General features: G+C 46.5%; 2 protein-coding genes and 1 long non-coding RNA gene across 5 annotated transcripts; 1 reads left to right on the plus strand and 2 right to left on the minus strand.

Moving 5' to 3' along the window:
- Positions 1-2900: 2900 nt before the first annotated feature.
- Positions 2901-22144, minus strand: LOC141089307 (uncharacterized). Its single transcript, XR_012232241.1, has 2 exons — positions 22018-22144; positions 2901-3020 (listed from the first exon to the last, which is right to left on the minus strand). It is a non-coding gene; the product is annotated as an uncharacterized lncRNA (long non-coding RNA).
- On the minus strand, positions 16969-19092 carry LOC141089320 (uncharacterized; the record flags this gene model as incomplete). The annotated part of the gene is made up of 1 exon (XM_073575643.1): positions 16969-19092. A coding segment is annotated over one exon (981 nt), but the record flags the coding sequence as incomplete, so codon positions are not given.
- Positions 22144-24481, plus strand: LOC141089305 (uncharacterized). Of its 3 annotated transcripts, XM_073575630.1 has the most exons (6): positions 22145-22705; positions 22864-22935; positions 23037-23244; positions 23843-23995; positions 24102-24170; positions 24255-24481. In XM_073575630.1, exons 3-6 carry the CDS (start codon positions 23082-23084, stop codon positions 24395-24397), a joined length of 528 nt encoding a protein of 175 aa, XP_073431731.1. In that variant the 5' UTR covers positions 22145-22705; positions 22864-22935; positions 23037-23081; the 3' UTR covers positions 24398-24481. The 3 variants fall into 3 exon arrangements, with proteins under 3 accessions (XP_073431730.1, XP_073431731.1, XP_073431732.1); XM_073575629.1 differs by having other exon boundaries at positions 22144-22705; positions 22864-23244; XM_073575631.1 differs by having other exon boundaries at positions 22145-22935.
- The last annotated feature ends 378 nt before the right edge of the window (positions 24482-24859 follow it).

Consider the following 24859-nt stretch of genomic DNA (forward strand, 5'->3'; position numbering starts at 1 on the left):
ATTATGATGTCATAATGGTTGACTATGGGATGGAGGTTGTGTGATGGGTATATGGGCACTGGACTATGGGATGGAGGATATGTATGACGGGTATATGGGCACGGGACTATGGGATGGCGGATGTGTATGATGGGTATATGGGCATGGAACTATGGGATGGAGGATATGTATGATGGGTATATGGGCACGGGCCTATGGGATGGTGGATATGTATGATGGGTATATGCGCACGGGACTATGGAATGGATGATATGTATTATGGGTATATGAGCACGGGACTATGGGATGGAGGATAATTATAATTTGTTATAACTAACCACAGTTAGTTACTATGCCCGGGCAGCGCCGGGCTCTTCAGCTAGTATATATATATGAACAGCCGGTCGAGGGTGCATACTGCTGTGCAAGATGTGAGCACGTTGTGCATTTGGAAGCCCAGATACTGGATCTAAATGTGCAGCTGGCAACACTGAGATCCATAGACAATATGGAAAGGAGTCTTCTGCTCACTGAGCAGACGCTCAATGGGATAGATGAGGGGGGGATGCTAGGTTGGAGCTGCAGGACAATGAAGCAGCTAGCTGGGTGACAGTTAGAAGGCGGGGTAGAGGGAAGAGCACCAGGGAGGCTAGTCCTGATCTGGCACACCCCAATAAGTTTGCTAAGTTGGCAGATGAGGGGAGTGTGTTGTGAGTTCATTTTTCCCTTCAACACTGAGGCCCGAGGAACTCCCTCTTCTGGTAAGGAAGGGTAGTGAGCCTGATTATCAGGTATCTGAGACTAATGATGATGACTGGCTGAGTGGAGTCTCTGACTGGATATAAGGCGGACGACGCCCTTCTGCCCTGCGGGTGATTTCTCTGTGGACTTCTAGGACACCAGTCTGATTCCTGCTCTCCTAAAGCTAAGTTTTTTGCTTTGCCTGTTGCATTTGTGTTTTGTTTTTGTTTTCCTTGCTTTTCTGGATTCTGCCATTCCCTGCTGGGGTGAGCTGATTTCCCTTCTGCCTATAGCTCTGTCTTCAGTATATGCCTGAGTACTGACATAGCTTTTTGAAGCCTAGCGTCTTCAGGGCCTTTTTCACTGTCAGTCTGTTGGCTCTTATTTTCATAGGGTTTTTTACGGATTGCAGACAGCAGCCTTCCTGTCCTTTCCTATGTAGTTAGTTTGGGCCCCGTCTGTGCTCAGCCTATCTTTCTGTCTGTGTTAGTGTTTTCATCTTGCTTCACCGTCATTAGTTGTGGGGGGCTGCCTATTGCTTTGGGGTCTGCTCTGGGGCAGTTTAGATTTCCCCTTTCTTTCTTTAGGCCTATTTATTTCTCCGGCTGTGATCGAGGGGGTCTAGGGCATCGTAGGAACCCCCCACGGCTACTTCTAGTTGTGTTGATAAGTTCAGGGGTCTGCAATCCGATAGCTGCCAACTTCTCTGGTTTTCTGGACTTAGCTAGCATTTCTGTTTTTGCCTCCTACGGTGACTCAATCATAACAGGAGTGTTAGTGCAGGAGTAGCACTGCTGCAGCAAGGCATGTCCTCTGAAAGCCGGAGGAGTGTCTGCTCCAGTAAGGGGGGAATAGGAGAGCAGGGCAGGCCAGACAGGTTTTGGTAGTGGGAGACTCAATTATTAGGGGAACAGATAGGGCAATCTGTCACAAAGACAAGGATCGTCGAACGGTGTGCTGCCTACCTGGCGCTCGAGTCCGACACATCGCTGATCGGGTTGACAGATTACTGGGAGGGGCTGGAGAGGATCCAGCGTTCATGGTGCACATTGGCACAAATGACAAAGTTAGAGGTAGGTGGAAGGTCCTTAAAGATGATTTCAGGGAATTAGGCTGTAAGCTTAAAGCAAGGACCTCCAAGGTGGTATTTTCGGAAATACTTCCTGTACCACGTGCCACGCCAGAGAGGCAACGGGAGATTAGGGAGGTTAATAAGTGGCTCAGGAATTGGTGTAGGAAGGAGGGGTTTGGGTTCCTGCAGAACTGGGCTGACTTCTCAGTTGGCTACAGGTTCTACGCTAGGGACGGGCTGCACCTCAATGGGGAGGGTGCAGCTGTGCTGGGGGAGAAAATGGCTAGAAGGTTGGAGGAGTGTTTAAACTAGGGACGGGGGGAGGGTATTCCTTCTATAGGAGGGGAAGACAGTGCAGATAGAGACCTGGGCACAAATAATGACATTGGGGGTGGAGGTGGCAAGGGGGGTGGGGTTAGAACAGTTAATAACTTAAGAAAGAATAGAGGTACAGAGAGATACATAAAGTGCATGTATACTAATGCCAGAAGCCTCGCCAACAAAATGGAGGAATTGGAGTTAATGTTGTTGGAACATAATTATGACATGGTGGGGATATCTGAGACATGGCTGGATGAGAGCCATGACTGGGCCGTTAATTTACAGGGCTATAGTCTGTTCAGAAATGACCGTACAAATAAGCGAGGGGGAGGCGTGTGTTTATATGTAAAATCATCCTTAAAACCCATCCTTCGTGATAATATATATGAATCTAATGAAAATGTAGAGTCCCTGTGGGTAGAGATAAGAGGAGGGGGGAAAAATAATAAATTACTGATAGGGGTTTGTTATAAATCTCCAAAAATAATGGAAGCTACAGAGAATATCCTCATAAAGCAAATAGATGAAGCAGCGACTCAAGGAGAAGTCATTATTATGGGGGACTTCAACTACCCTGAAATACATTGGGGAACCGAAACCTGCAGTTCCAGCAAAGGTAATAGGTTTCTGACAACGATGAGAGACAATTACCTTTCACAACTGGTTCAGGACCCAACAAGAGGAGGGGCACTGCTAGACCTAATATTAACCAACAGGCCAGACCGCATATCAAATGTAAGGGTTGAGGGTCACTTGGGTAATAGTGATCACTGGTCACAAATTAATAAGTTTTCATGTATCCTTTAATAAGATGTGTAGTAGAGGGGTTACAAGGACACTAAACTTCAGGAAGGCAAATTTCCAACGGATGAGAGATGATCTTGGTGCAATCAACTGGGACGATATCCTGAGACATAAAAATACACAAAGAAAATGGGAGACGTTTATTAGCATCCTGAATAGGACCTGTGCACAATATATACCGTATGGGAATAAACATGCGAGAAATAGGAGGAAACCACTATGGCTAAATAGAGCTGTAAGGGGCGCAATAAGAGATAAAAATAAAGCATTTAGAGAATTAAAGCAAGTAGGTAGTGAAGAGGCATTAAATAAATACAGAAGATTAAATAAATTCTGTAAAAAGCAAATCAAGACAGCAAAGATTGAGACAGAGACTCATTGCCAGAGAAAGTAAAAATAATCCCAAAATATTCTTTAACTACATAAATAGTAAGAAGCTAAAAAATGATAGTGTTGGTCCCCTTAAAAATAGTCTGGGTGAAATGGTGGATGAGGATGAGGAAAAAGCCAATATGCTAAATGACTTTTTTTCAACAGTATTTACACAAGAAAATCCCATGACGGATAACATGATCAGGGATAAAAATTCACCGTTAAATGTCACCTGCTTAACCCAGCAGGAAGTACGGCGGCGTCTACAAATCACTAAAATTGACAAATCCCCGGGCCCGGATGGGATACACCCCCGAGTACTGCAGGAATTAAGCACAGTCATAGATAGACCATTATTTTTAATCTTTAAAGATTCCATAATAACAGGGTCTGTACCACAGGACTGGCGTATAGCAAATGTGCCAATATTCAAAAAGGGGACAAAAACTGAACTTGGAAATTATAGGCCTGTAAGTTTAACCTCAACTGTGGGTAAAATCCTGGAGGGTTTTCTAAGAGATACTATACTGGAGTATCTGGAGAAGAATAACCTTATGACCCAATATCAACATGGGTTTACAAGAGACCGTTCCTGTCAGACTAATCTGATAAGCTTTTATGAAGAGGTAAGTTCCGGACTGGACCAAGGGAATGCAGTGGACGTGGTGTACATGGACTTTTCAAAAGCTTTTGATACGGTGCCACACAAAAGGTTGATACATAAAATGAGAACAATGGGGATAGGGGAAAATATGTGTAGGTGGGTTAAGAGCTGGCTCAGGAATAGGAAACAAAGGGTGGTTATTAATGGAGCACACTCGGACTGGGTCACGGTTAGCAGTGGGGTACCACAGGGGTCAGTTTTGGGCTCGCTTCTTTTTAACATATTTATTAATGACCTTGTAGGGGGCATAGAGAGTAGAATTTCAATATTTGCAGATGACACTAAACTCTGCAGGGTAATTAATACAGAGGAGGACAATTTTATATTACAGGAGGATTTATGCAAACTAGAAGCTTGGGCTGATAAATGGCAAATGAGCTTTAATGGGGATAAATGTAAGGTCATGCTCTTGGGTAGAACGAACAAGTTGTATAATTATGTGCTTAATTGTAAAACACTGGGCAAAATAGTCACTGAAAAAGACATGGGTGGACGACAAACTCACATTTAGTGGCCAGAGTCAGGCAGCTGCTGCAAAAGCAAATAAAATAATGGGATGCATTAAAAGAGGCATAGATGCTCATGAGGAGAACATAATTTTACCTCTATATAAGTCACTAGTGCGACCACACTTAGAATACTGTGTACAGTTCTGGTCTCCGGTGTATAAGAAAGACATAGCTGAACTGGAGCGGGTGCAGAGAAGAGCGACCAAGGTTATTAGGGAACTAGGGGGTCTGCAATACCAAGACAGGTTATTACACTTGGGGTTATTTAGTTTGGAGAATCGAAGGCTTAGGGGTGATCTTATTACAATGTATAAATATATGCGGGGACAATACAAAGACCTTTCTAATGATCTTTTTACTCTTAGACCTGTGACGGGGACAAGGGGGCATCCTCTACGTCTGGAGGAAAGAAGGTTTAAGCATACTCACAGACGCGGATTCTTTACTGTAAGAGCAGTGAGACTATGGAACTCTCTGCCATATGATGTTGTAATGAGTGATTCCCTACTAAAATTTAAGAAGGGACTGGATGCCTTTCTTGAAAAGTATAATATTACAGGGTATATACATTAGTCTCCTTAATATTGCGTTGATCCAGGGAGCTAGTCTGATTGCCGTATGTGGAGTCGGGAAGGAATTTTTTTCCCCAATGTGAAGCTTACTGTTGCCACATGGGTTTTTTTTTGCCTTCCTCTGGATCAACATGTTAGGGCAAGTTAGGATAGGATATGGGTTGAACTAGATGGACTTAAAGTCTCCCTTCAACCTTAATAACTATAACTATATACATATGGGGAGAGCAGTGATATATATACATATATAGAGGGAGCAGTGATATATATACATATATATAAGGGGAGCAGTGATATATATATATATATACACACATATAGGGGGAGCAGTGATATATATACATATATAGAGGGAGCAGTGATATATATACATACAGGGGGAGCAGTGATATATATACATATATAGAGGGAGCAGTGATATATATACATATAGGGAGAGCATATGCCCATATACCCATCATACATATTCGCCATCCTATAGTCAAGTGCCCATATACCCATCACACATCCTTCATCCCATAGTCCCGTGCCCATATACCCATCATACATATCCTCGATCCCATAGTCCCGTGCCCATATACCTGTCATACATATCCTCCATCCCATAGTCCAGTGCCCATATACCCATCACACATCCTCCATCCCATAGTCCCGTGCCCATATACCCGTCAAACATATCCTCCATCCCATAGTCCAGTGCCCATATACCCATCACACATCCTCCATTCCATAGTCCCGTGCCCATATACATATCCTTCATCCCATAGTCCAGTGCCCATATACCCGTCATACATATCCTCCATCCCATAGTCCAGTGCCCATATACCCATCACACATCCTCCATCCCATAGTCCCGTGCCCATATACCCGTCAAACATATCCTCCATCCCATAGTCCAGTGCCCATATACCCATCACACATCCTCCATTCCATAGTCCCGTGCCCATATACATATCCTTCATCCCATAGTCCAGTGCCCATATACCCGTCATACATATCCTCCATCCCATAGTCCAGTGCCCATATACCCATCACACATCCTCCATCCCATAGTCCCGTGCCCATATACCCGTCATACATATTCTCCATCCCATAGTCCCGTGCCCATATACCCGTCATACATATCCACCATCCCTTAGGCCCGTGCCCGTATACCCGTCATACATATCCTCCATCCCACAGTCCAGTGCCCATATTACCCATTACACATCCTCCATCCCATAGTCAACCATTATGACATCATAATGAGCGGCGGGGCTTGATGACATCAGCGTCGCCATGGCAACCATTGTGACATCATAATGAGGGGTGGGGCTTTTTCCCCACTATGTAGATAGGGGCAAAATTGTTTGGTGAATTGGAATGCGCGGGGTTAAAATTTTGCCTCACAACATAGCTTAGGACTCTCTCGGGGTCCAGACGTGTGACTGTGCCAAATTTTGTGGCTGTAGCTGCGACGGTGCGGATGCCTATCCCGGACATACATACATACATGCACAGTCATAGTCCCGCGCATCTACCTGCTGTATAAGATATCGTACCTCAGGCTCCCCCCAAGGAACAGAACGCCTGGAAGCCATGTTGTTTACAAATTTGTTCTCTAGGCCGCATTAACGCCACCCACCTGAGCGTCATGACGTCACGGCGCACGGGAACGCTGATACGCCATAGTTATCCCGCGGCCTCTTTGGGGACGCAACAAACTTGCATATGTGTAGGCATAACATAATTTTGCCTTCGCCCCATTACTCCCACCTCCCCAATCCCACCCCTCATCTTACCTTCTCCCCATTACTCCCCCCTGACAAATCACATCCCTCATCATGCCTTCTCCCCATTACTTTACCCTCCCCATCACACCCCTCTTTTTGAGTTATCCCAATTACTCCCCCCTCCACATCTCACCCCTTTTTGCATTCTCCACATTATTCCCTCCTCCCCATTTCACCCCTCTTTTTGCCTTCTCCACATTATTCCCCCCTCCCCATCACACCAATGAATTAGCCTTCTCCCTATTACTCCACCCTCCCCATCACACCCCTCTTTGCGTTATCCCCATTACTCCCCCATCCCCATCTCACCCCTCTTTTTGCCTTCTCCACATTATTCCCCCCTCCCCATCACACCAATGAATTAGCCTTCTCCCCATTACTCCACCCTCCCCATCACACCCCTCTTTTTGAGTATCCCCATTACTCCCCCGTCCCCATCTCACCCCTCTTTTTACCTTCTCCACATTTTTCCCCCCTGCCAAATCACATCCCTCATCTTGCCTTCTCCCCATTTCTGCACCCTCCCCATCATACCCCTCTTTTTGAGTTATCCCCATTACTCTCCCCTCCCCATCTCACCCTTCTTTTTACCTTCTCCACATTTTTCCCCACTGCCAAATCACATCCCTCATCTTGCCTTCTCCCCATAACTGCACCCTCCCCATCATACCCCTCTTTTTGAGTTATCCCCATTACTCCCCCCTCCCCATCTCACCCTTCTTTTTGCCTTCTCCACATTATTCCCCCCTCCCCATCACACCCCTCTTTTTTAATTATCCACATTACTCCCCCCTCCCCATCTCACCTCTCATTTTACCTTCTCCACATTTTTCACCCCTGCCAAATCACATCCCTCATCTTGCCTGCTCACCATTACTGCACCCTCCCCATCACACCCCTCTTTTTGAGTTATCCCCATTACTCCCCCTCCCCATCTCACCCCTCTTTTTGCCCTTGTCCCATATTGCAGAAATTAAAAAAAAGAAACACAAAAGCAATTTTGAATGTAAAATAGTTTTATTAACAGAAAGTTTAAAAAAGGATAAGCAAAAAATTTTTTACATGCAAACTATATCTGATGCTGCCAAGTCACAGCACCAGGCCCGATAAAGTATTGGCAGTACTAGTCTCGGCAGGCCTTTGCATCGTCCTTGCTCCTGCCTTGATTAACAGGTTGAAGTCCTGCAATAGCGGGATCATTCTCACGCCATTGTCCAAGCACCACGCACCATTGCTGTCCGAGTCCATGAAGCCTGGCGGACTGTAAGTTACAGCATCGCGCTGCAGAAGAAAATTGTGCAGCATGCAACAGGCCAACACCACGGAGTCTATAGAATCCAGCTTCATGTTGATTGGTGTGTGGAAAACCCTGAAGCGGTTGGCCATTATGCCGAACGCATTCTCAACAACGCGGCGTGCCCTTGACACTCTGTAATTAAAAATACGCCTTTCCTATGTCAGTCTTTTGTGGGTACAGCTTCACAAGATGCGCGTGAAGGGGGAAGGCTTCATCGCCCACAAAAACAAAGTTAAGATTGGTGGTGGTGTCCGTGTTGGTAGGCAAGTGCAGTTCTGAGTTATTCAAGCGTTCCCCGAAAATAGTGTGCTCCAAAACGCCTCCATCTGAAACCCTTCCGTTCATGCCAACATCAATGTTTATTAATTCATAATTGGCATTAACAAGCAATATGAGGATCACGCTGAAGTAGCCCTTGTAGTTATAGAAAAAACTTCCGTTGTTTGCTGGTTGCGTGATCCGCACATGTTTGCCATCCAAGGCACCACCACAGTTTGGGAACTGCCAAATACGGAAAATTGCAAGTCTTTCATTGATCATTATGTCTTTAAAGGGCCATGTCACAGGCGAGATCGCTAGCGATATCGCTTAAGCGACACCGATTTTATGACACAGCAGCGACATCGCTGACGAAGTCGCTGTGTGTGCCATGTAGCGGCGACGTGGCCCCCGCTGCAATGTCGCTGATCGTGCATGAGATTTCGGAATAAATTCTTGGACTTTTGTGCGCTGCCAGATAAAATCACTAATCCAGTTTATGAGAAAGTTTAATCCATTTTATTTCCCAACGCGTTTCGAAATGTGTACCATTTCTTCTTCAGGGGATGACATATATGATCAAACAGAGCTGTCACAGATTATATACAACAAGAATTCAAAAAACGGCGCCAAAGGATCACATGTCATCTGGTGCAAATGTCAGGGTTCAAAGTACCACAGATGAACTGATGCATTAGTTAAACTAAGTTCATTAAAAACATATTTTTATTTTTTCATAGATAAAAAAGGGGGAGAAGAAAGAAAGAAAAAAAGAAAGAAGATAGAAAACGAAAAATGGAATATATATAAAACAAGGGAAATATAAAAACGAACTCTTGACATCTAGGAATAAAAATAGCATACTAGGTGTCTTGGACCACTATACCAAGCTCAGGTCATACCTGACAAGGAAGAAGAAAGGAAGAAAAGGATTTAAAAATGATTAAAAAATGATTAAAAAATATATATAAACGAGTTACTGATTAAAATAATATGTATAATTTATATGACAATAAAGGAAACTTTCTCTTTTTATTAAAAAAATGTTTGTATGAATCACCATTGATTAGTAAAAACATGAATATGGCCAATTATAAAAATGTGGCCGAAAAAATCAATCAATGCGATTGATTATAAAGAATTCACACACCATTTAAAAGGGGAGGTATTGATTTCATTCAAAATTCATCAGAGTGTTTGATGGGAAATGCACAGAGACACCGACTAAGGAGAGCTCAAGCGGCGCCCAAATGAAGAGACCAGGATCGCTTCCCGTGCACGAACATTCAGGACTGTATTTTGATAGTTGGCGTCACGCTGGTGAGCCTGAATCCCTGAGTTTGACCCCATTTATGAACGACGAGCGACCTCGTTGGCGACTAATATATGTCAGCGGCGCAGGCGGGACTAGGTTTTCTTTTGTAATGCCCCTCAGCTCCGATTGGTGGCCACAACATCACCTCAGCAATAAATGAAAACGTCAATCAGCGCCACCATCCATTGTTCCGCTGCGCTTTGTGGATTACTCCAAAGTTCTGGTGCTAGTCCTTTGTGCGTTGTTGCGAGGATACTATCGTGTGTGGCGGGTTTTTTGTGATCCAGTCTGAGTCGCTACTGCGCCTCAACTTTGGCATTTATGTCTTCTGGATTTTTGGATTTCCGTTCCAAGGTACATATTGTTTGGGATGTTTTGTGATGTTTTTATTTGGTATTTTTGAATCTTAACCCCTTAGCGACCGCCGATACGCCATTTAACGGCGGTAATTAAGGGTACTAAAACCACAGTGCCGCTAATTCACGGCGCTGTGGAGAAAGTGAATATCGCCCCCCAGTGTCGAATTTTCTCCTGGGTCTCGGCTGCTGGGGGTAGCCGAGACCCCAGAGAACATGAATCGGTCGGTTTTTACCGACCCCGCTTTTGCGATCGCCATTATTAACCCTATAACGGCAACCGCAAAAAAAGCCGCGATTTTACATTTAATTTCTCTTTCCTCTGATGTGATCGCACATCAGAGGAGAGAGAAAGAGGGTCCCCGATCCCCCCGGTACCTCTCCGTGGTCCTCTGTCCCCTCCCGGTGGTCCTGTGTCCCGCGTCCTCCGGTGGGCGCCGCCATCTTGGATCCGGGGAAAATGGGCACATGCACAGTGCGCCCGCCGGGAATCTGCCGGCTCCAGCTGGCAGATTCCATTCATTCATTTTGATCACGATGATAAACTATCATCGTGATCAAAATAAACAAAATAGCACATAATCCCCCCGTTTACCACCCCCTTAGTTAGGCCAACATAACGAAATAAAGAAAATATTTTTTTTCAGTTTTCCATTAGGGTTAGGGCTAGGGTTAGGGTTGGGCTAGGGCTAGGGTTAGGGTTGGGCTAGGGTTAGGGTTGGGCTAGGGTTAGGGTTGGGCTAGGGTTAGGGCTCGGGTTAGGGCTAGGGTTAGAATTAGGGTTAGGGCGAACTAGGATTAGGGTTAGAATTAGGATTAGTGATTAGGGTTGGGATTAGGGTTAGGGGTGTGGTGGGGTTAGGGTTGGAGCAAGAATTGAGGGGTTTCCACTATTTACTTACTTTGGTGGTCTAAAAATTGGGTCTAAAAAATCACTTTTGTGGAAATAAAAAGACTTTTTATTTTCATGACTCTGCGTTTATAAACTTCTGTGAAGTGCTTGGGGGTTCAAAGTGCTCACCACACATCTAGATAAGTTCCTTAGGGGGTCTAATTTCCAAAATGGGGTCACTTGTGGGGGGTTTCCACTGTTTAGGCCCATCAGGGGCTCTGCAAACGCAAAATGATGCTCCCAGACCATTCCATCAAAGTCTGCATTCCAAAATGGCACTCCTTCCCTTCCAAGCTCTCCCATGCGCACAAACAGTGGTTCCCCCCCCACATAAGGGGTTTCAGCGTACTCAGGACAAATCGCACAATAACTGTGGGGGTATGATTTCTCCTGCTACCCTTGTAAAAATAATAATTTGGGGGCGAAAAGATCATTTTTGTGGAAAAAAATAGATTTCTTATTTTCACGACTCTACGTTATAAACTTCTGTGAAGCACTTGAAGGTTCAAAGTGCTCACCACACATCTAGATAAGTTCCTTAATGGGTCTAGTTTCCAAAATGGGGTCACTTGTTGGAGGTTTCCACTGTTTAGGCACATTAAGGGCTCTCCGAACGCAACATGGCATGCAATCTCAATTCCAGCCAATTCTGTGTTGGAAAAGTCAAATGGCGCTCTGTCCCTTGCGAGCTCTGCCGTGTGCTGGAAAAGTGGTTTAGCCCCATATATGGGGTATTGGAGTATTCAGGAGAAATTGTACAAAAAATTTTGTGGTTGATTTTCTCTTTTATCACTTGTGAAAATAAAAAAAATTGGTTCTGAAGTAAATTTTTTGCAAAAAAAAGTTAAATGTTAATTTTTTCCTTCCACATTGCTTTAGTTCCTGTGAAGCACTTAAAGGGTTAATAAACTTCTTGAACGTGGTTTTGAGCACCTTGAGGGGTTTATGACCACATATGAGGTATCGGTGTACTCAGGAGAAATTGCCCAACAAATTTCAGGATCCATTTTATCCTGTTGCCCATGTGAAAATGAAAAAAATTAATGATGAAAGAAAATTTTTGTTGGAAAAATTAAAATGTCCATTTTTTCCTTCCCCGTTGTATTAGTCCCTTTGAAGCACCTGAAGGGTTAATGATCTTCTTGAATGTAGTTTTGAGTACCTTGAAGGGTGCAGTTTTTAGAATGGTGTCACTTTTGGGTATTTTCTGCCATATAGACCCCTCAAAGTGACTTCAAATGTGATGTGGTCCCTAAAAAAAATGGTTTTGTAAATTTTGTTGTAAAAATGAAAAATCGCTGGTCAACTTTTAACCCTTATAACTTCCTAACAAAAAAAAATTTGCTTCCAAAATTGTGGTGATGTAAAGTAGACATGTGGGAAATGTTATTTATTAAGAAATTTTTGTTACACATCTCTCTGATTTAAGGGCATAAAAATGTAAAGTTTTAAAATTGCAAAATTTTCTAAATTTTTGCCATATTTCCGTTTTTTTCATAAATAAACACAAGACTTATCAAAAATTTTTTACCACTAACATGAAGCACAATATGTCACGAAAAAACAATCTCAGAATTAGCGGGATCCATTAAAGCGTTCCAGAGTTATAAACTCATAAAGGGACAGTGGTCAGAATTGTAAAAATTGGCCTGGTCATTAAGCTGCAAACTGGCTCTGTCGCTTAGGCCGGGATCACACAGCGAGATACGGCCGAGTCTCGCAGGTTAAAACCAAGCTCTGGCGCCGGAACTCCGGAGCGGAGCGTGCAGCCGCACAGCAATACATGGAGCTGCACGCTCCGCTCCGGAGTACCGGTGCCAGAGCTTGGTTTTAACCTGCGAGACTCGGCTGTATCTCGCTGTAGTGTGACTCCAGCCTAAGGGGTTAAAACACCTTTTCTAATATATACAGACGTGTTGCCGGGAATTTTTTTTTTTTTTTTTTGATGTGCCCACCCCTGCAATTTTTGGATCTTTGTTGCTTTGTGAGGTAATTTGTAATATTTGATCCTCTTTAACATTTGACAATCTAGCATTCTTTGGACAGCCACGCCCACCCCCGCCATTTTAGGCTTTTGTAAGCTCGCTTGTTTTTTCAGAGTTAACAAAAGCAATGTTAACACAAAACAATTACTCTTAACATTTTTTTTTTAAACTTAATTAAATAACTTTTCTCTTCTTTACTGGGCAGGTTGCACATAATGAACATGACCACTGCGGAGCGTATGATTGTGGCGGCTGCATTACTGATGGAGGGAGATCGTCAAGAAAAGGTGCGGATGGAAGAGAGGCGTTCGAAACTAAAGCGCCACATGTGGACCAGAGAATGGCTGGAGCAGAGGTCCAAATTCACACACATGCATCTAGTGAGGGAGTTGCAGGAGAAGAACCCGCAGGATTTCCGAAATTATCTACGCATGTCGGAGGATTCATTCAAGCTGATACTGGAATGTGTGAGGCCACTCATTGAACGGCAGGATACACGGATGCGTGCAGCTGTTTCAGCAGAGGAACGTTTGGCAGTCACGCTGCGATTCCTGGCAACCGGACGATCAATGAAAGACTTGCAATTTTCCGCTGCTGTTTCTCGATCACTCCTCAGCGTGTTAATTCCAGAGACATGCAACGCCATCGTCCGCAGTTTACGTAGCTACATGCCTTTTCCAAAATCCGAGGCGGAATGGCAGAAAATTGCATCGGATTTTGAACGTATTTGGCAGTTCCCAAACTGTGGTGGTGCCTTGGATGGCAAACGTGCAGATCACACAACCAGCCAACAGCGGAAGTTATTTCTATAACTACAAGGGCTACTTCAGCGTGATCCTCATGGCCCTTGTTAATGCCAATTATGAATTTATAAACATTGATGTTGGCATGAACGGAAGGGTTGCAGACGGAGGCGTTTTGGAGCACACTATTTTCGGGGAACGCTTGAATAACTCAGAACTGCACTTGCCTACCAACACGGACACCACCTCCAACCTTAACTTTGTTTTTATGAGCGATGAAGCCTTCCCCCTTCATGCACATCTTGTGAAGCCGTACCCACAAAAGACTTTGACAGAGGAAAGGCGTATTTTTAATTACAGAGTGTCAAGGGCACGCCGCGTTGTTGAGAATGCGTTCGGCATAATGGCCAACCGCTTCAGGGTTTTCCACACACCAATCAACATGAAGCTGGATTCTATAGACTCCGTGGTGTTGGCCTGTTGCATGCTGCACAATTTTCTTCGGCAGCGCGATGCAGTAGCTTACAGTCCACCAGGCTTCATGGACTCGGACATCAATGGTGACGTGGTGCTCGGAGAATGGCGTGAGAATGATCCCGCTATTGCAGGACTTCAACCTGTTAATCATGGCAGGAGCAAGGACGATGCAAAGGCCTGCCGAGACAAGTACTGCCAATACTTAACGGGCCTGGTGCTGTGACATGGCAGCATCAGATATAGTTTGCATGTAAAAAAATTTTTGCTTATCCTTTTTTAAACTTTCTGTTAATAAAACTATTTTACATTCAAAATTGCTTTCGTGTTTTTTTTTTATTTCTGCAATATGGGACAAGGGCAAAAAGAGGGGTGAGATGGGGAGGGGGGAGTAATGGGGATAACTCAAAAAGAGGGGTGTGATGGGGAGGGCGCTGTAATGGTGAGAAGGCAAGATGAGGGATGTGATTTGGCAGGGGGGGAAAATGAGGAGAAGGTAAAATGAGGGGTGAGATGGGGAGTAATGTGGATAATTAAAACAGGGGTGTGATGGAGAGGGTGGAGTAATTGGGAGAAGGCTAACTCATTGGTGTGATGGGGAGGGGGGAATAATGTGGAGAAGGCAAAAAGAGGGGTGAGATGGGGAGGAGGGAGTAATGGGGAAAAACGCAAAAAGAGGGGTGTGATGGGGAGGGTGCAGTAATGGGGAGAATACAAGATGAGGGATGTGATTTGGCAGGGGGGAAAAATGTGGAGAAGGTAAAAAGAGGGGTGAGATGGGGAGGTGGGAGTAATGGGGATAGCTCAAAAAGAGCGGTGTGATGGGGAGGGTGGAGTAATGGGGAGAAGGCAAGATGAGGGATGTGATTTGGCAGGGGGGAAAAATGTGGAGAAGGTAAAATGAAGGGTGAGATGGGGAGGGGGGAGTCATGTGGATAATTAAAAAAGAGTGGTGTGATGGGAGGGTGGAGTAATGGGGAGAAGTCATTGGTGTAATGGGGAGGTGGGAATAATGGAGAAGGCAAAAAGGGGTGAGATGGGGAGGGGGGAGCAATGGGGATAGCTCAAAAAGGGGTGTGATGGGGAGGGTGCAGTAATGGGGAGAAGGTAAGATGAGGGATGGGATTGGAGAGGTGGGAGTAATGGGGCGAAGGCAAAATTACAGTGGGGCAAAAAAGTATTTAGTCAGTCAGCAATAGTGCAAGTTCCACCACTTAAAAAGATGAGAGGTGTCTGTAATTTACATCATAGGTATACCTCAACTATGGGAGACAAACTGAGAAAAAAAAATCCAGAAAATCACATTGTCTGTTTTTTTTTCATTTTGTTTGCATATTATGGTGGAAAATAAGTATGTGGTCAGAAACAAAATTTCATCTCAATACTTTGTGCTATATCCTTTGTTGGCAATGACAGAGGTCAAACGTTTTCTGTAAGTCTTCACAAGGTTGCCACACACTGTTGTTGGTATGTTGGCCCATTCCTCCATGCAGATCTCCTCTAGAGCAGTGATGTTTTTGGCTTTTCGCTTGGCAACAAGGACTTTCAACTCCCTCCAAAGGTTTTCTATAGGGTTGAGATCTGGAGACTGGCTAGGCCACTCCAGGACCTTGAAATGCTTCTTACGAAGCCACTCCTTCGTTGCCCTGGCGGTGTGCTTTGGATCATTGTCATGTTGAAAGACCCAGCCACGTTTCATCTTCAATGCCCTTGCTGATGGAAGGAGGTTTGCACTCAAAATCTCACGATACATGGCCCCATTCATTCTTTCATGTACCCGGATCAGTCGTCCTGGCCCCTTTGCAGAGAAACAGCCCCAAAGCATGAAGTTTCCACCACCATGCTTTACAGTAGGTATGGTGTTTGATGGATGCAACTCAGTATTCTTTTTCCTCCAAACACGACAAGTTGTGTTTCTACCAAACAGTTCCAGTTTGGTTTCATCAGACCATAGGACATTCTCCCAAAACTCCTCTGGATCATCCAAATGCTCTCTAGCAAACTTCAGACGGGCCCGGACATGTACAGGCTTAAGCAGTGGGACACGTCTGGCACTGCAGGATCTGAGTCCATGGTGGCGTAGTGTGTTACTTATGGTAGGCCTTGTTACATTGGTCCCAGCTCTCTGCAGTTCATTCACTAGGTCCCCCCGCGTGGTTCTGGGATTTTTGCTCACCGTTCTTGTGATCATTCTGACCCCACGGGGTGGAATTTTGCGTGGAGCACCAGATCGAGGGAGATTATCAGTGGTCTTGTATGTCTTCCATTTTCTAATTATTGCTCCCACAGTTGATTTCTTCACTCCAAGCTGGTTGGCTATTGCAGATTCAGTCTTCCCAGCCTGGTGCAGGGCTACAATTTTGTTTCTGGTGTCCTTTGACAGCTCTTTGGTCTTCACCATAGTGGAGTTTGGAGTCAGACTGTTTGAGGGTGTGCACAGGTGTCTTTTTATACTGATAACAAGTTTAAACAGGTGCCATTACTACAGGTAATGAGTGGAGGAAAGAGGAGACTCTTAAAGAAGTTACAGGTCTGTGAGAGCCAGAAATCTTGATTGCTTGTTTCTGACCAAATACTTATTTTCCACCATAATATGCAAATAAAATGAAAAAAACCCAGACAATGTGATTTTCTGGATTTTTTTTTCTCAGTTTGTCTCCCATAGTTGAGGTCTACCTATGATGTAAATTACAGACGCCTCTCATCTTTTTAAGTGGTGGAACTTGCACTATTGCTGACTGACTAAATACTTTTTTGCCCCACTGTATGTTATGCCTACACATATGCAAGTTTGTTGTGTCCCCAAAGAGGCCGCGGGATAACTATGGCGTATCATCGTTCCCGTGCGCCGTGACGTCATGACAATGGGTATTCGCGATGCCTATAGAATCCCCCATCTACTTTATGATTGCCGAACCCATTAAATGATGACTCGCACACCTTTATTGGATAAATTGGCCACAGCAGCCTTTTATTAACATTTTAACAAAACAATGTTCCCAAAGGAGGGGCGGTCCTCGAGGCCCTAAAATTGTAACTGCCACAGGTCAATGACCCCATAAACCTTGTCCCCAGTACGAGTCCTGCCTCTAGCCGTGAAGCACCAGCTCAGAGACCCTAATAGACTCAACCGGACAATATCCGCCCGAAATACCCGCGTATTTCCACTTCCATTCCTCAGTGTGACCATTATGTTCTGTTCCACATTAATCTGCCCAAGGGGGAGTCCAGGACCTTACAAATCCCCCCCCCTCCAAACCGCCGTTTCCTGGCACCACCATCCTCGAAGACCACTCCCGCCACGCCACCAACGCAAATGTTTTGACCCCTCAAACATTTGTGTCCCGCCACACTTTTAAGCCTTTCTCTATGCCCTCTTGGATTGCCAAACACCATAAGTCCAATCCGATCGCATTCAGATGAATCCCATCCTTCCTCCAATAATCCCCTTCCCCTGATTCCAAATCCATGTGGCGCACCACTATTGCCCCATTCCTTGCCATAAAACGGGACACTGTGCGATTAACCTTTATCCTAGCCTTGTTCACCCCTCGGACCGATCTCGCCCCGCGCCACACCTTCCTGGGGACGATGTCCGACCAGACCACCAAAAGCTTGGGAAACATGGACCACAGCCTCAACATGTCAAACTCAATATCCCTTATTAGATCCCTGCATGGACGCTTCCCCAAATCGTTACCCCCTAAATGGATTAGCAGCACCTCTGGAACTCGATCTAGGCGAACGAACCTATGAAACTCAGGTAATAGCTGCTTTCACACCATGCCCCGTTTACCGATCCATCTCAAGATTGCTAAAGTCCTTGGCACACCAAGCTGCCTCCCATCCGGACGGACGTCAGCTCTCAACGCTGCCCAGAATACAAAAGAGTGACCCATTATCCACACGAGCAGCTGTCCTGACTCTGAAACAAATAAGAAAACAAAACACCATAACCACAATAAGTAGACCTTGTGGCCAAACACTAAACCAAATTAGGGCGTACATATGAACGAAACCTCACTGATTCCCACCGACCAATCCTTCTTACCATGTCCTCTCCCAATCCCCTCCTTGCGGCCTCCGTAGCCGCCCCAATCCGAAATGAGTGACCACTGTATTCCCTTGCTGGCAAGCCCCCTCTTTCCAAACACCGCCTGAATATCGTTACGAATTGAAAGCGAGACAGGAATGAACCATCTCCATGAACCAACAACGGGTCAGTAAACGATCTCCCTCCTGTTCCGAAAATCCTCATGCAACTCACAGGGCATAACGGAGACCCGCTCACCTCAAAAAGTACCACCCTACAACCTTTACCATCCCTATCCGTCTTAGAAAACCGCAGAGTTATTTCCAACCGATCCCCAAACACGTCCACATCTTGTCTAAGCAGCCCCCCTTTTTTAAAACGGGAAGGACTCACCAATTCCCCCAACCGAAATGCCCCGAAGAACGCCAAAGAAAATGCCAATTTAAACAAGACAACTTCCTCCAGCGAGGCACATACATCTTTCAGATGCTCGCCTAATACTAACAGTACCTCATAAGATACCGGACGCCTCCTGTCCGAAACCCTCCAGTTTCTCCTCCATCCCTTTACTGCTTGCAAAACCAAAAATGACTTAGTTAGGTCCCGCAACCCCCTAAACTTAAAACCAAAAGCCAATCCTGACAAAAAATTATTAAGCTTCGGAACAGACCAACCCGATTCCCAACTATGACCCAATAATAACAGTAATTTGCTCTCATCTTCCAAGCCCCCACCTAACTTTAGCTTCCAATCTTCCCAAACCCGCCAAGTTTTGGAATAATGAGACCATGTTCCCGCTGCCAGCGACCTGTAAAACAATTCTCTTACTGCCCTGACAGAAGGCTCCATAATTCCTCCGGGCAGACCAACCCCGTGGATTCCGCTTGAGGCGCCAGTTCCCGAAATCGATCCCACTGCGAACAAAAAAGAGCTTCAAGAATAGGATACCTTACTGTAGGTTGGGACTCGGCCACAACCCAGAGGTTGCAACTCAAACCCACCCACAACGAGTGCTGCAAAATCTTGACAACGATCTGATCAGGGGATGACAATGAATTTATGGTCTTTACCGCTCCCAACGACTCGCAATGGAAACAAATTTTTTTGTTGCATACCAACTTTCCCCATAATGATAGAGCCACCACCACCGTGAAGATCTCACACACGACCTGATTGGCCATCAACTCCGTTGGCCATCGTTCCACCAACCACGTACCGCGAAAAAATAAGCAAAAACCTTGATTACCGGTTGAAATTAGCATACCCAGGGAGTCAGCCGACACCACTGGTGCCATCCAAATCGACTTCCCGTTGTAAGATTCCAAAAAAAGCGCCCAAACTCTGAGGTCAGCTTTCAACTCCCTTCTCAGCCGTATAAAATGCGACGGCGATGTAATCCCAACCGTAGCCAAAGCCTCCTGCAAAAGACTCTCCCCATTGGCATAATCCGACAAGCAAAGTTAAGCTTGCCAAGCAGCGATTGAACCTCTCTCAACGTTGCCTTCTTCAAACCACACATCCGGTTTACCACAGCCCTCATATCCAAAACCTTATCCTCTGGGATCCTACATTCCATAGCAACGGAATCAATCTCGATACCCAAGAAACTCAGTGATGTGACTGGGCCTACGGTTTTTTCCGCTGCCAATGGGACTCCAAATTTTTTTGCCACGCTCTCCATTGTGTGAAGCAAAACAGAACACGCATTCGACTGCGCCGAACCCATAAACAAAAAGTCGTTCAAGTAATGAATACAAGAGCTAAGGCCGGACACTTCCTTAACCACCCATTCCAAAAAAGTGCTAAACGTTTCAAAATACGCACATGACAACGAACACCCCATCGGTAAACAACGATCAACATAAAACCCCCCATTCCAAAAACACCCCAACAAGTGAATGCTGTCCGGGTGAACCGGAAGCAAGCGAAAAGCCGCTTCAATGTCCGTCTTTGCCAACTGGGCTCCCTGGCCGCATTCCCTGACCCAATTCAACGCCAAATCAAATGATGTGTATGAAACTGAACACATCAGCGGGTCGATCCCATCATTAACTGACAAACCCTTTGGGAATGAGAGATGATGTATCAACCTGAACTTGTTCGGCTCCTTTTTAGGCACTACCCCCAATGGTGAAACTCTCAAGTTAACCGCTGGCGGGGATCCAAACGGCCCGTCATCCTCCCCAAGGCTACCTCTTTATTCAACTTTTCTGTGACCATTTCAGGGAATTCTCTGGCCGACTTCAAATTCTTGGTTGACAACTTCACCTCAACATCAACAAAGGGGATCCGAAACCCGTCCTGAAAACCATCATGTAACAAAACCGCTGCCTCTTTATCCGGGTACTCATTTAGATACTGCACCATCTCTGACAGGCGCACTGGAGTCACCCCTTTTTTCAAATCCGTCAGACCCTCTTTGTTTCCCACTCCTAAAGCACTTTGCCGCCCCGTGGCTGCCTCCACATGAAGAACACTCATGTTTGAACTTACATTTTGTCCCGAATTTACAAACGCCGTCGTTAAAGGAGAAGCACAGTCCCTTTTGCAATGCCACCGAGTGCCCTGACTGCCCCGAACCCCCGGTGCCCCCAGAAAAAAGCTGTATTCCCTGTCCTGATTTGACTGGAGCCGTTACTCTCATCCATAGTGCTATATCCTTGTGGTCCCAGCGGATACTAGGTCTAACTGCCTTCCGCTGGCGGAATTGTTCATCATACCTAAGCCAACCTTGACCCCCATACACTCTGTAAGCCTCCCCAATGGCATCCATATAACAAAAAAGGGATGAACAATTTTCCGGTGACTTCTCCCCAATTACACTAGCTAGTATAGCAAATGCCTGCAACCAATTTGAGAATGTTCGGGGGATGAGCCGAAACCTCCTCTTTTCCTCATCCTCTTTTTTAGAATCATCCCTCCGAACCCTGTCCAAGTTAAAGCGATCCAATGGGAGCAACAAAAAAATTTCCACGTACTCCCCCTTCCAAATCCTTTCCCTAACCTCCTGCTTCAAGTGCGCCCCTAAAGGCCCTTCAAAACAAACGTACACCTCCCCTTTCACAGCGTCATCTAAGCGCACAGCGTCATCTTTTTCCTTCTCACCCCCCTCGCCTATCGCCCCTCTTCCCACTGACTCGACCCCCACCAGTACCTCCCGCACCTCAGCACCTGGTATTGGCCCTAATGAACCTGGCGGCCCGTTACTCCCTGATAATGGACCCGTGGAAACTCTGCTCTCCAGTAACTCCCTATCCCTCGTTGGCCCTAGCCAAGCTGACAGTGGCGACGGCTCCCCCAGACCTCTCCCCGCATCCCATGATTTAACCAATTCTCTCAGACCTTGAAAAAACAACCCCATGCCAGCACTAGCTCCCCCCGCAGACAACTCCCCACGCGCATTCACATCAGAGGCTAATGACGGCTGCAAGTAATTAAGGAAGTTCCTCTCACCTAGCTGCCTGGGTGCTGTGTTCCCAGCGGCCGCCGATCCAGGGTCCTGATGTCCTTGGTCCACGCCTGACGATCTTCTTCCCATGGCAATAGCTTCCGGCGGAGCTCCATGCAGCCGGCCAGGTGTGACCGCTGCGTCCATCGTGGGCGTCAGACGCTGACTTGACCCATCCTGTCTCCCTGACAGTGCTGGGTAAGTAGTATGCTGTCCATGGGCCATGGGACCCACCACCCCCCTCCCAGCTGCAGCACCCCCCCCTTCATGCTGGAAACCCCCTTGATACCCCGCACCCCCACCCTCTCCACCATCCCACTCAGGCATAAGGCTTTGTCTATCTCCCAGAATCACTGCAGCAGTAGCAGCAGCAGCCATATGGTGGGTGGGTGTAGCACTCTGCCACTCACCTGCAGCTCTGTGTTGTTGATCATGTAAAGCTGCAGTCCTCTCAGTCAGCCATGCAGCCTGGTGCACGCTGGATTGTCCTGCTGGCTCAGCGCTCCCTTCCCCCAGTGCAGCCGTCCCCTCGTTCAGCCGTGCAGCCTGGTGCACACTGGGTGGTCCTGCTCTCTCTGCTCTCCTGTCCCCGGCGCGCAGCTGCTGTGTGGGCGGATCCTCCCCTCCTGCTCCTGGGTGAAGGCACCATGGAACCCGGCCCCCGTGCTCCCTGACGATTCTGCCGAGCTGCACCCTTTCCTTGCTGGGCACCAGCCGCACCATCTCCAGGTTCCCCAGCGGCCATAGACGAATGTGTGGAGGGGGAAGCCGACACCTCCCCCTGCTGCAGGTCCCGCCTCGACACAGGATTCCTCCCAGCTCTCAGTCCCCGTGTCCTAGGCCTGCAGCACGAGGCACCAGCTGGAGGGTCCCCGGAGGGGCTCCTAACACGGCGCCGGACGCGGGGGGTTACCTCTGGGCTGAGGCGCTTCGGCGGCCTGGCTCTCCGAGGCCGTCGCCCGTCGCCCTGACTTTGTGGATGAGTGGTCCCCCCTTCCTGCAACAGGCCCTGTAGTGATGCCTGCAGCCATCCTGCGCCCCTGGAGCTCGCAGCCGTTCTCAGCTGCTGAAGGATCGCTTCAACGTCCATGATTTAAGGTAGGATCTGAGCTTGTTCCTACTGTAATGGGGCACCTAAAATGGTTGCCCCACTAAGATGGTGACTCCCTCCTGTGCCCCTCCTACCCCTCCAAAGCCTCGTCCCCTTGTTATTATTCAAACATTTAACCCTTTCTTTACATGTCACCTTCCTATAGTTCCCCTCAACCCTGTCCTGTCGTCCTCCCTTTGATGGCCTGCGGCCCAGTACGGCCTCACTTGACACTCAGGTGGGTGGCGTTAATGTGGCCTAGAGAACAAATTTGTAAACAACATGGCTTCCAGGCGTTCTGTTCCTTGGGGGGAGCCTGAGGTACGATATCTTATACAGCAGGTAGATGCGCGGGACTATGACTGTGCAACACACGCCCGGCCCATGATTCACAAGAAGCGCATGTTAAAAAAAATAAAAAGAGGCCTAATGCGCAACTTTGGCATCCAGCGGACCACGACGCAGATCAGAAAGAAATTGGTGGATCTGCGTTACCTCTCAAGTCAGCGCATAGCTACCATCCGGTCTGAAAACCAAAGGGGAGAGGGTGAGTGTTTCTGACAGTATCTGCAATTTTTATTTTTATTTTTAGTTGAATGTTGTCTATGGACGTGTACTTTACCGTTTCAGATCTGACGTAGCACGTTCTGCTTTTGACAAGTGTCAAATTGTAAACACTCAGCATGATGGCATTTGCTGTTATGCTGGGACATTGCAATGTGGTTTAATGAAAGTGAAACTAAAAAGAAGTGTGAATATTATTTTTTTTATTTTTTGGTGTCACTTGTTAATAAAGATGCAATTCTAAAGATTTTTAAAACACTTTTACCTAATTTTAACCTAAACATTTTTGTAAATTAAAAGTAACATTAAATTTTAAATGTTAGTCAAGTTGTAAAAGAAAAAATTTAAAAGGTTTATTGTTGAGGGTTAACAGCGGAACTCAAAAAGAGTACCACAGAAAATTATAAGTTGAGAAGAACTACTTTAGAATACTTGTTATTATTCAATAGTAGTTAGCGGTATTCGAATACCGGTGACGATTTAACAACTCGCTTAACTATATTCGGCACTGATTTTTTTTTTAACAATGAAAGACAGCATTTAACATTCAGATATCAATGGATTGTTTTACCAACCTCCAGGACCACCATCACCATCAAGCCCGCCATCGCTGGCAGCACCACCAACAGCGCCAGCATCTCCAGGGGATCACGAAGGTTCACCACCTACCCCTTCGCCCGCTGCCAGCCCATCTCCAGCATCACTCCATGATATCGGTGCAGGCTCTCCATCCGGTAATTAAAGCAAATATGTATAAAAAAAAAAAAGGGGGGGACTTTAACGTTTTGCTTTGGAAAGGATGTTGGGTTGTCGTTAAATATTTTCTTTTTGGTCCCATAGCCGTTGGTGGCACTGGTTCGGGGTGGGCTATTAGCCCCTCACCTGAGGGAACTGAGCCGCCACAATACCGTAAGTATAAAAGAAACAACCATGTACCTTTTGTTTGTAGTGTGTAAATAATTTACAGGTTTACGTTTCTCATTTCATCTACAGAAATCCCCACAGCACAGGCCCTGCTGGCATCTCACCGGCGGATGAGAGCAGCTATGGCTGTCACTCTCGCAGCCATGGACGTGCATGGAGTGATGCTGGAGAGGTTCTTGGCGGGCCTACAAGAGGGTGGCAGTCCCCAGTAATTTTTTTTTTGTTTTATTTATGTTTTTTTTGTTAAAAACATTTGTAAGGCCGGTTTCACATTAGCGCTTTTTCAGCGCGCGCACGGCCGGGGGTAGCTCCGCCCCAGAGCCAACTCTCTGCCCGGCGTGCCCGCCCCTTCCTTGTAGCGCCGCCTCCTAGCGGACAGCGGCGCCTGCGATCGGCGCACCCTATCTTTAGCATAGGGTGCGCCGATCGTGCGCAGGCCGTGCGCTAGTTGCGCTTTGACCTGCGCTGCGCACTTTTGATGGTGCGCCGTGCGCGCCAAAATCCGAAAAGTTTGATTTTGGCGCGCACGGCGCACCGTCAAAAGTGCGCAGCGCAGGTCAAAGCGCAACTAGCGCACGGCCTGCGCACGATCGGCGCACCCTATGCTAAAGATAGGGTGCGCCGATCGCAGGCGCCGCCGTCCGCTAGGAGGCGGCGCTACAGGCAAGGGGCGG

The sequence above is a fragment of the Dendrobates tinctorius genome, unplaced genomic scaffold, assembly GCF_039654945.1.
Source record: "Dendrobates tinctorius isolate UK_male_01 unplaced genomic scaffold, ASM3965494v1 ptg000045l, whole genome shotgun sequence".
In the NCBI taxonomy this organism is placed as follows: Eukaryota; Metazoa; Chordata; class Amphibia; order Anura; family Dendrobatidae; genus Dendrobates; species Dendrobates tinctorius.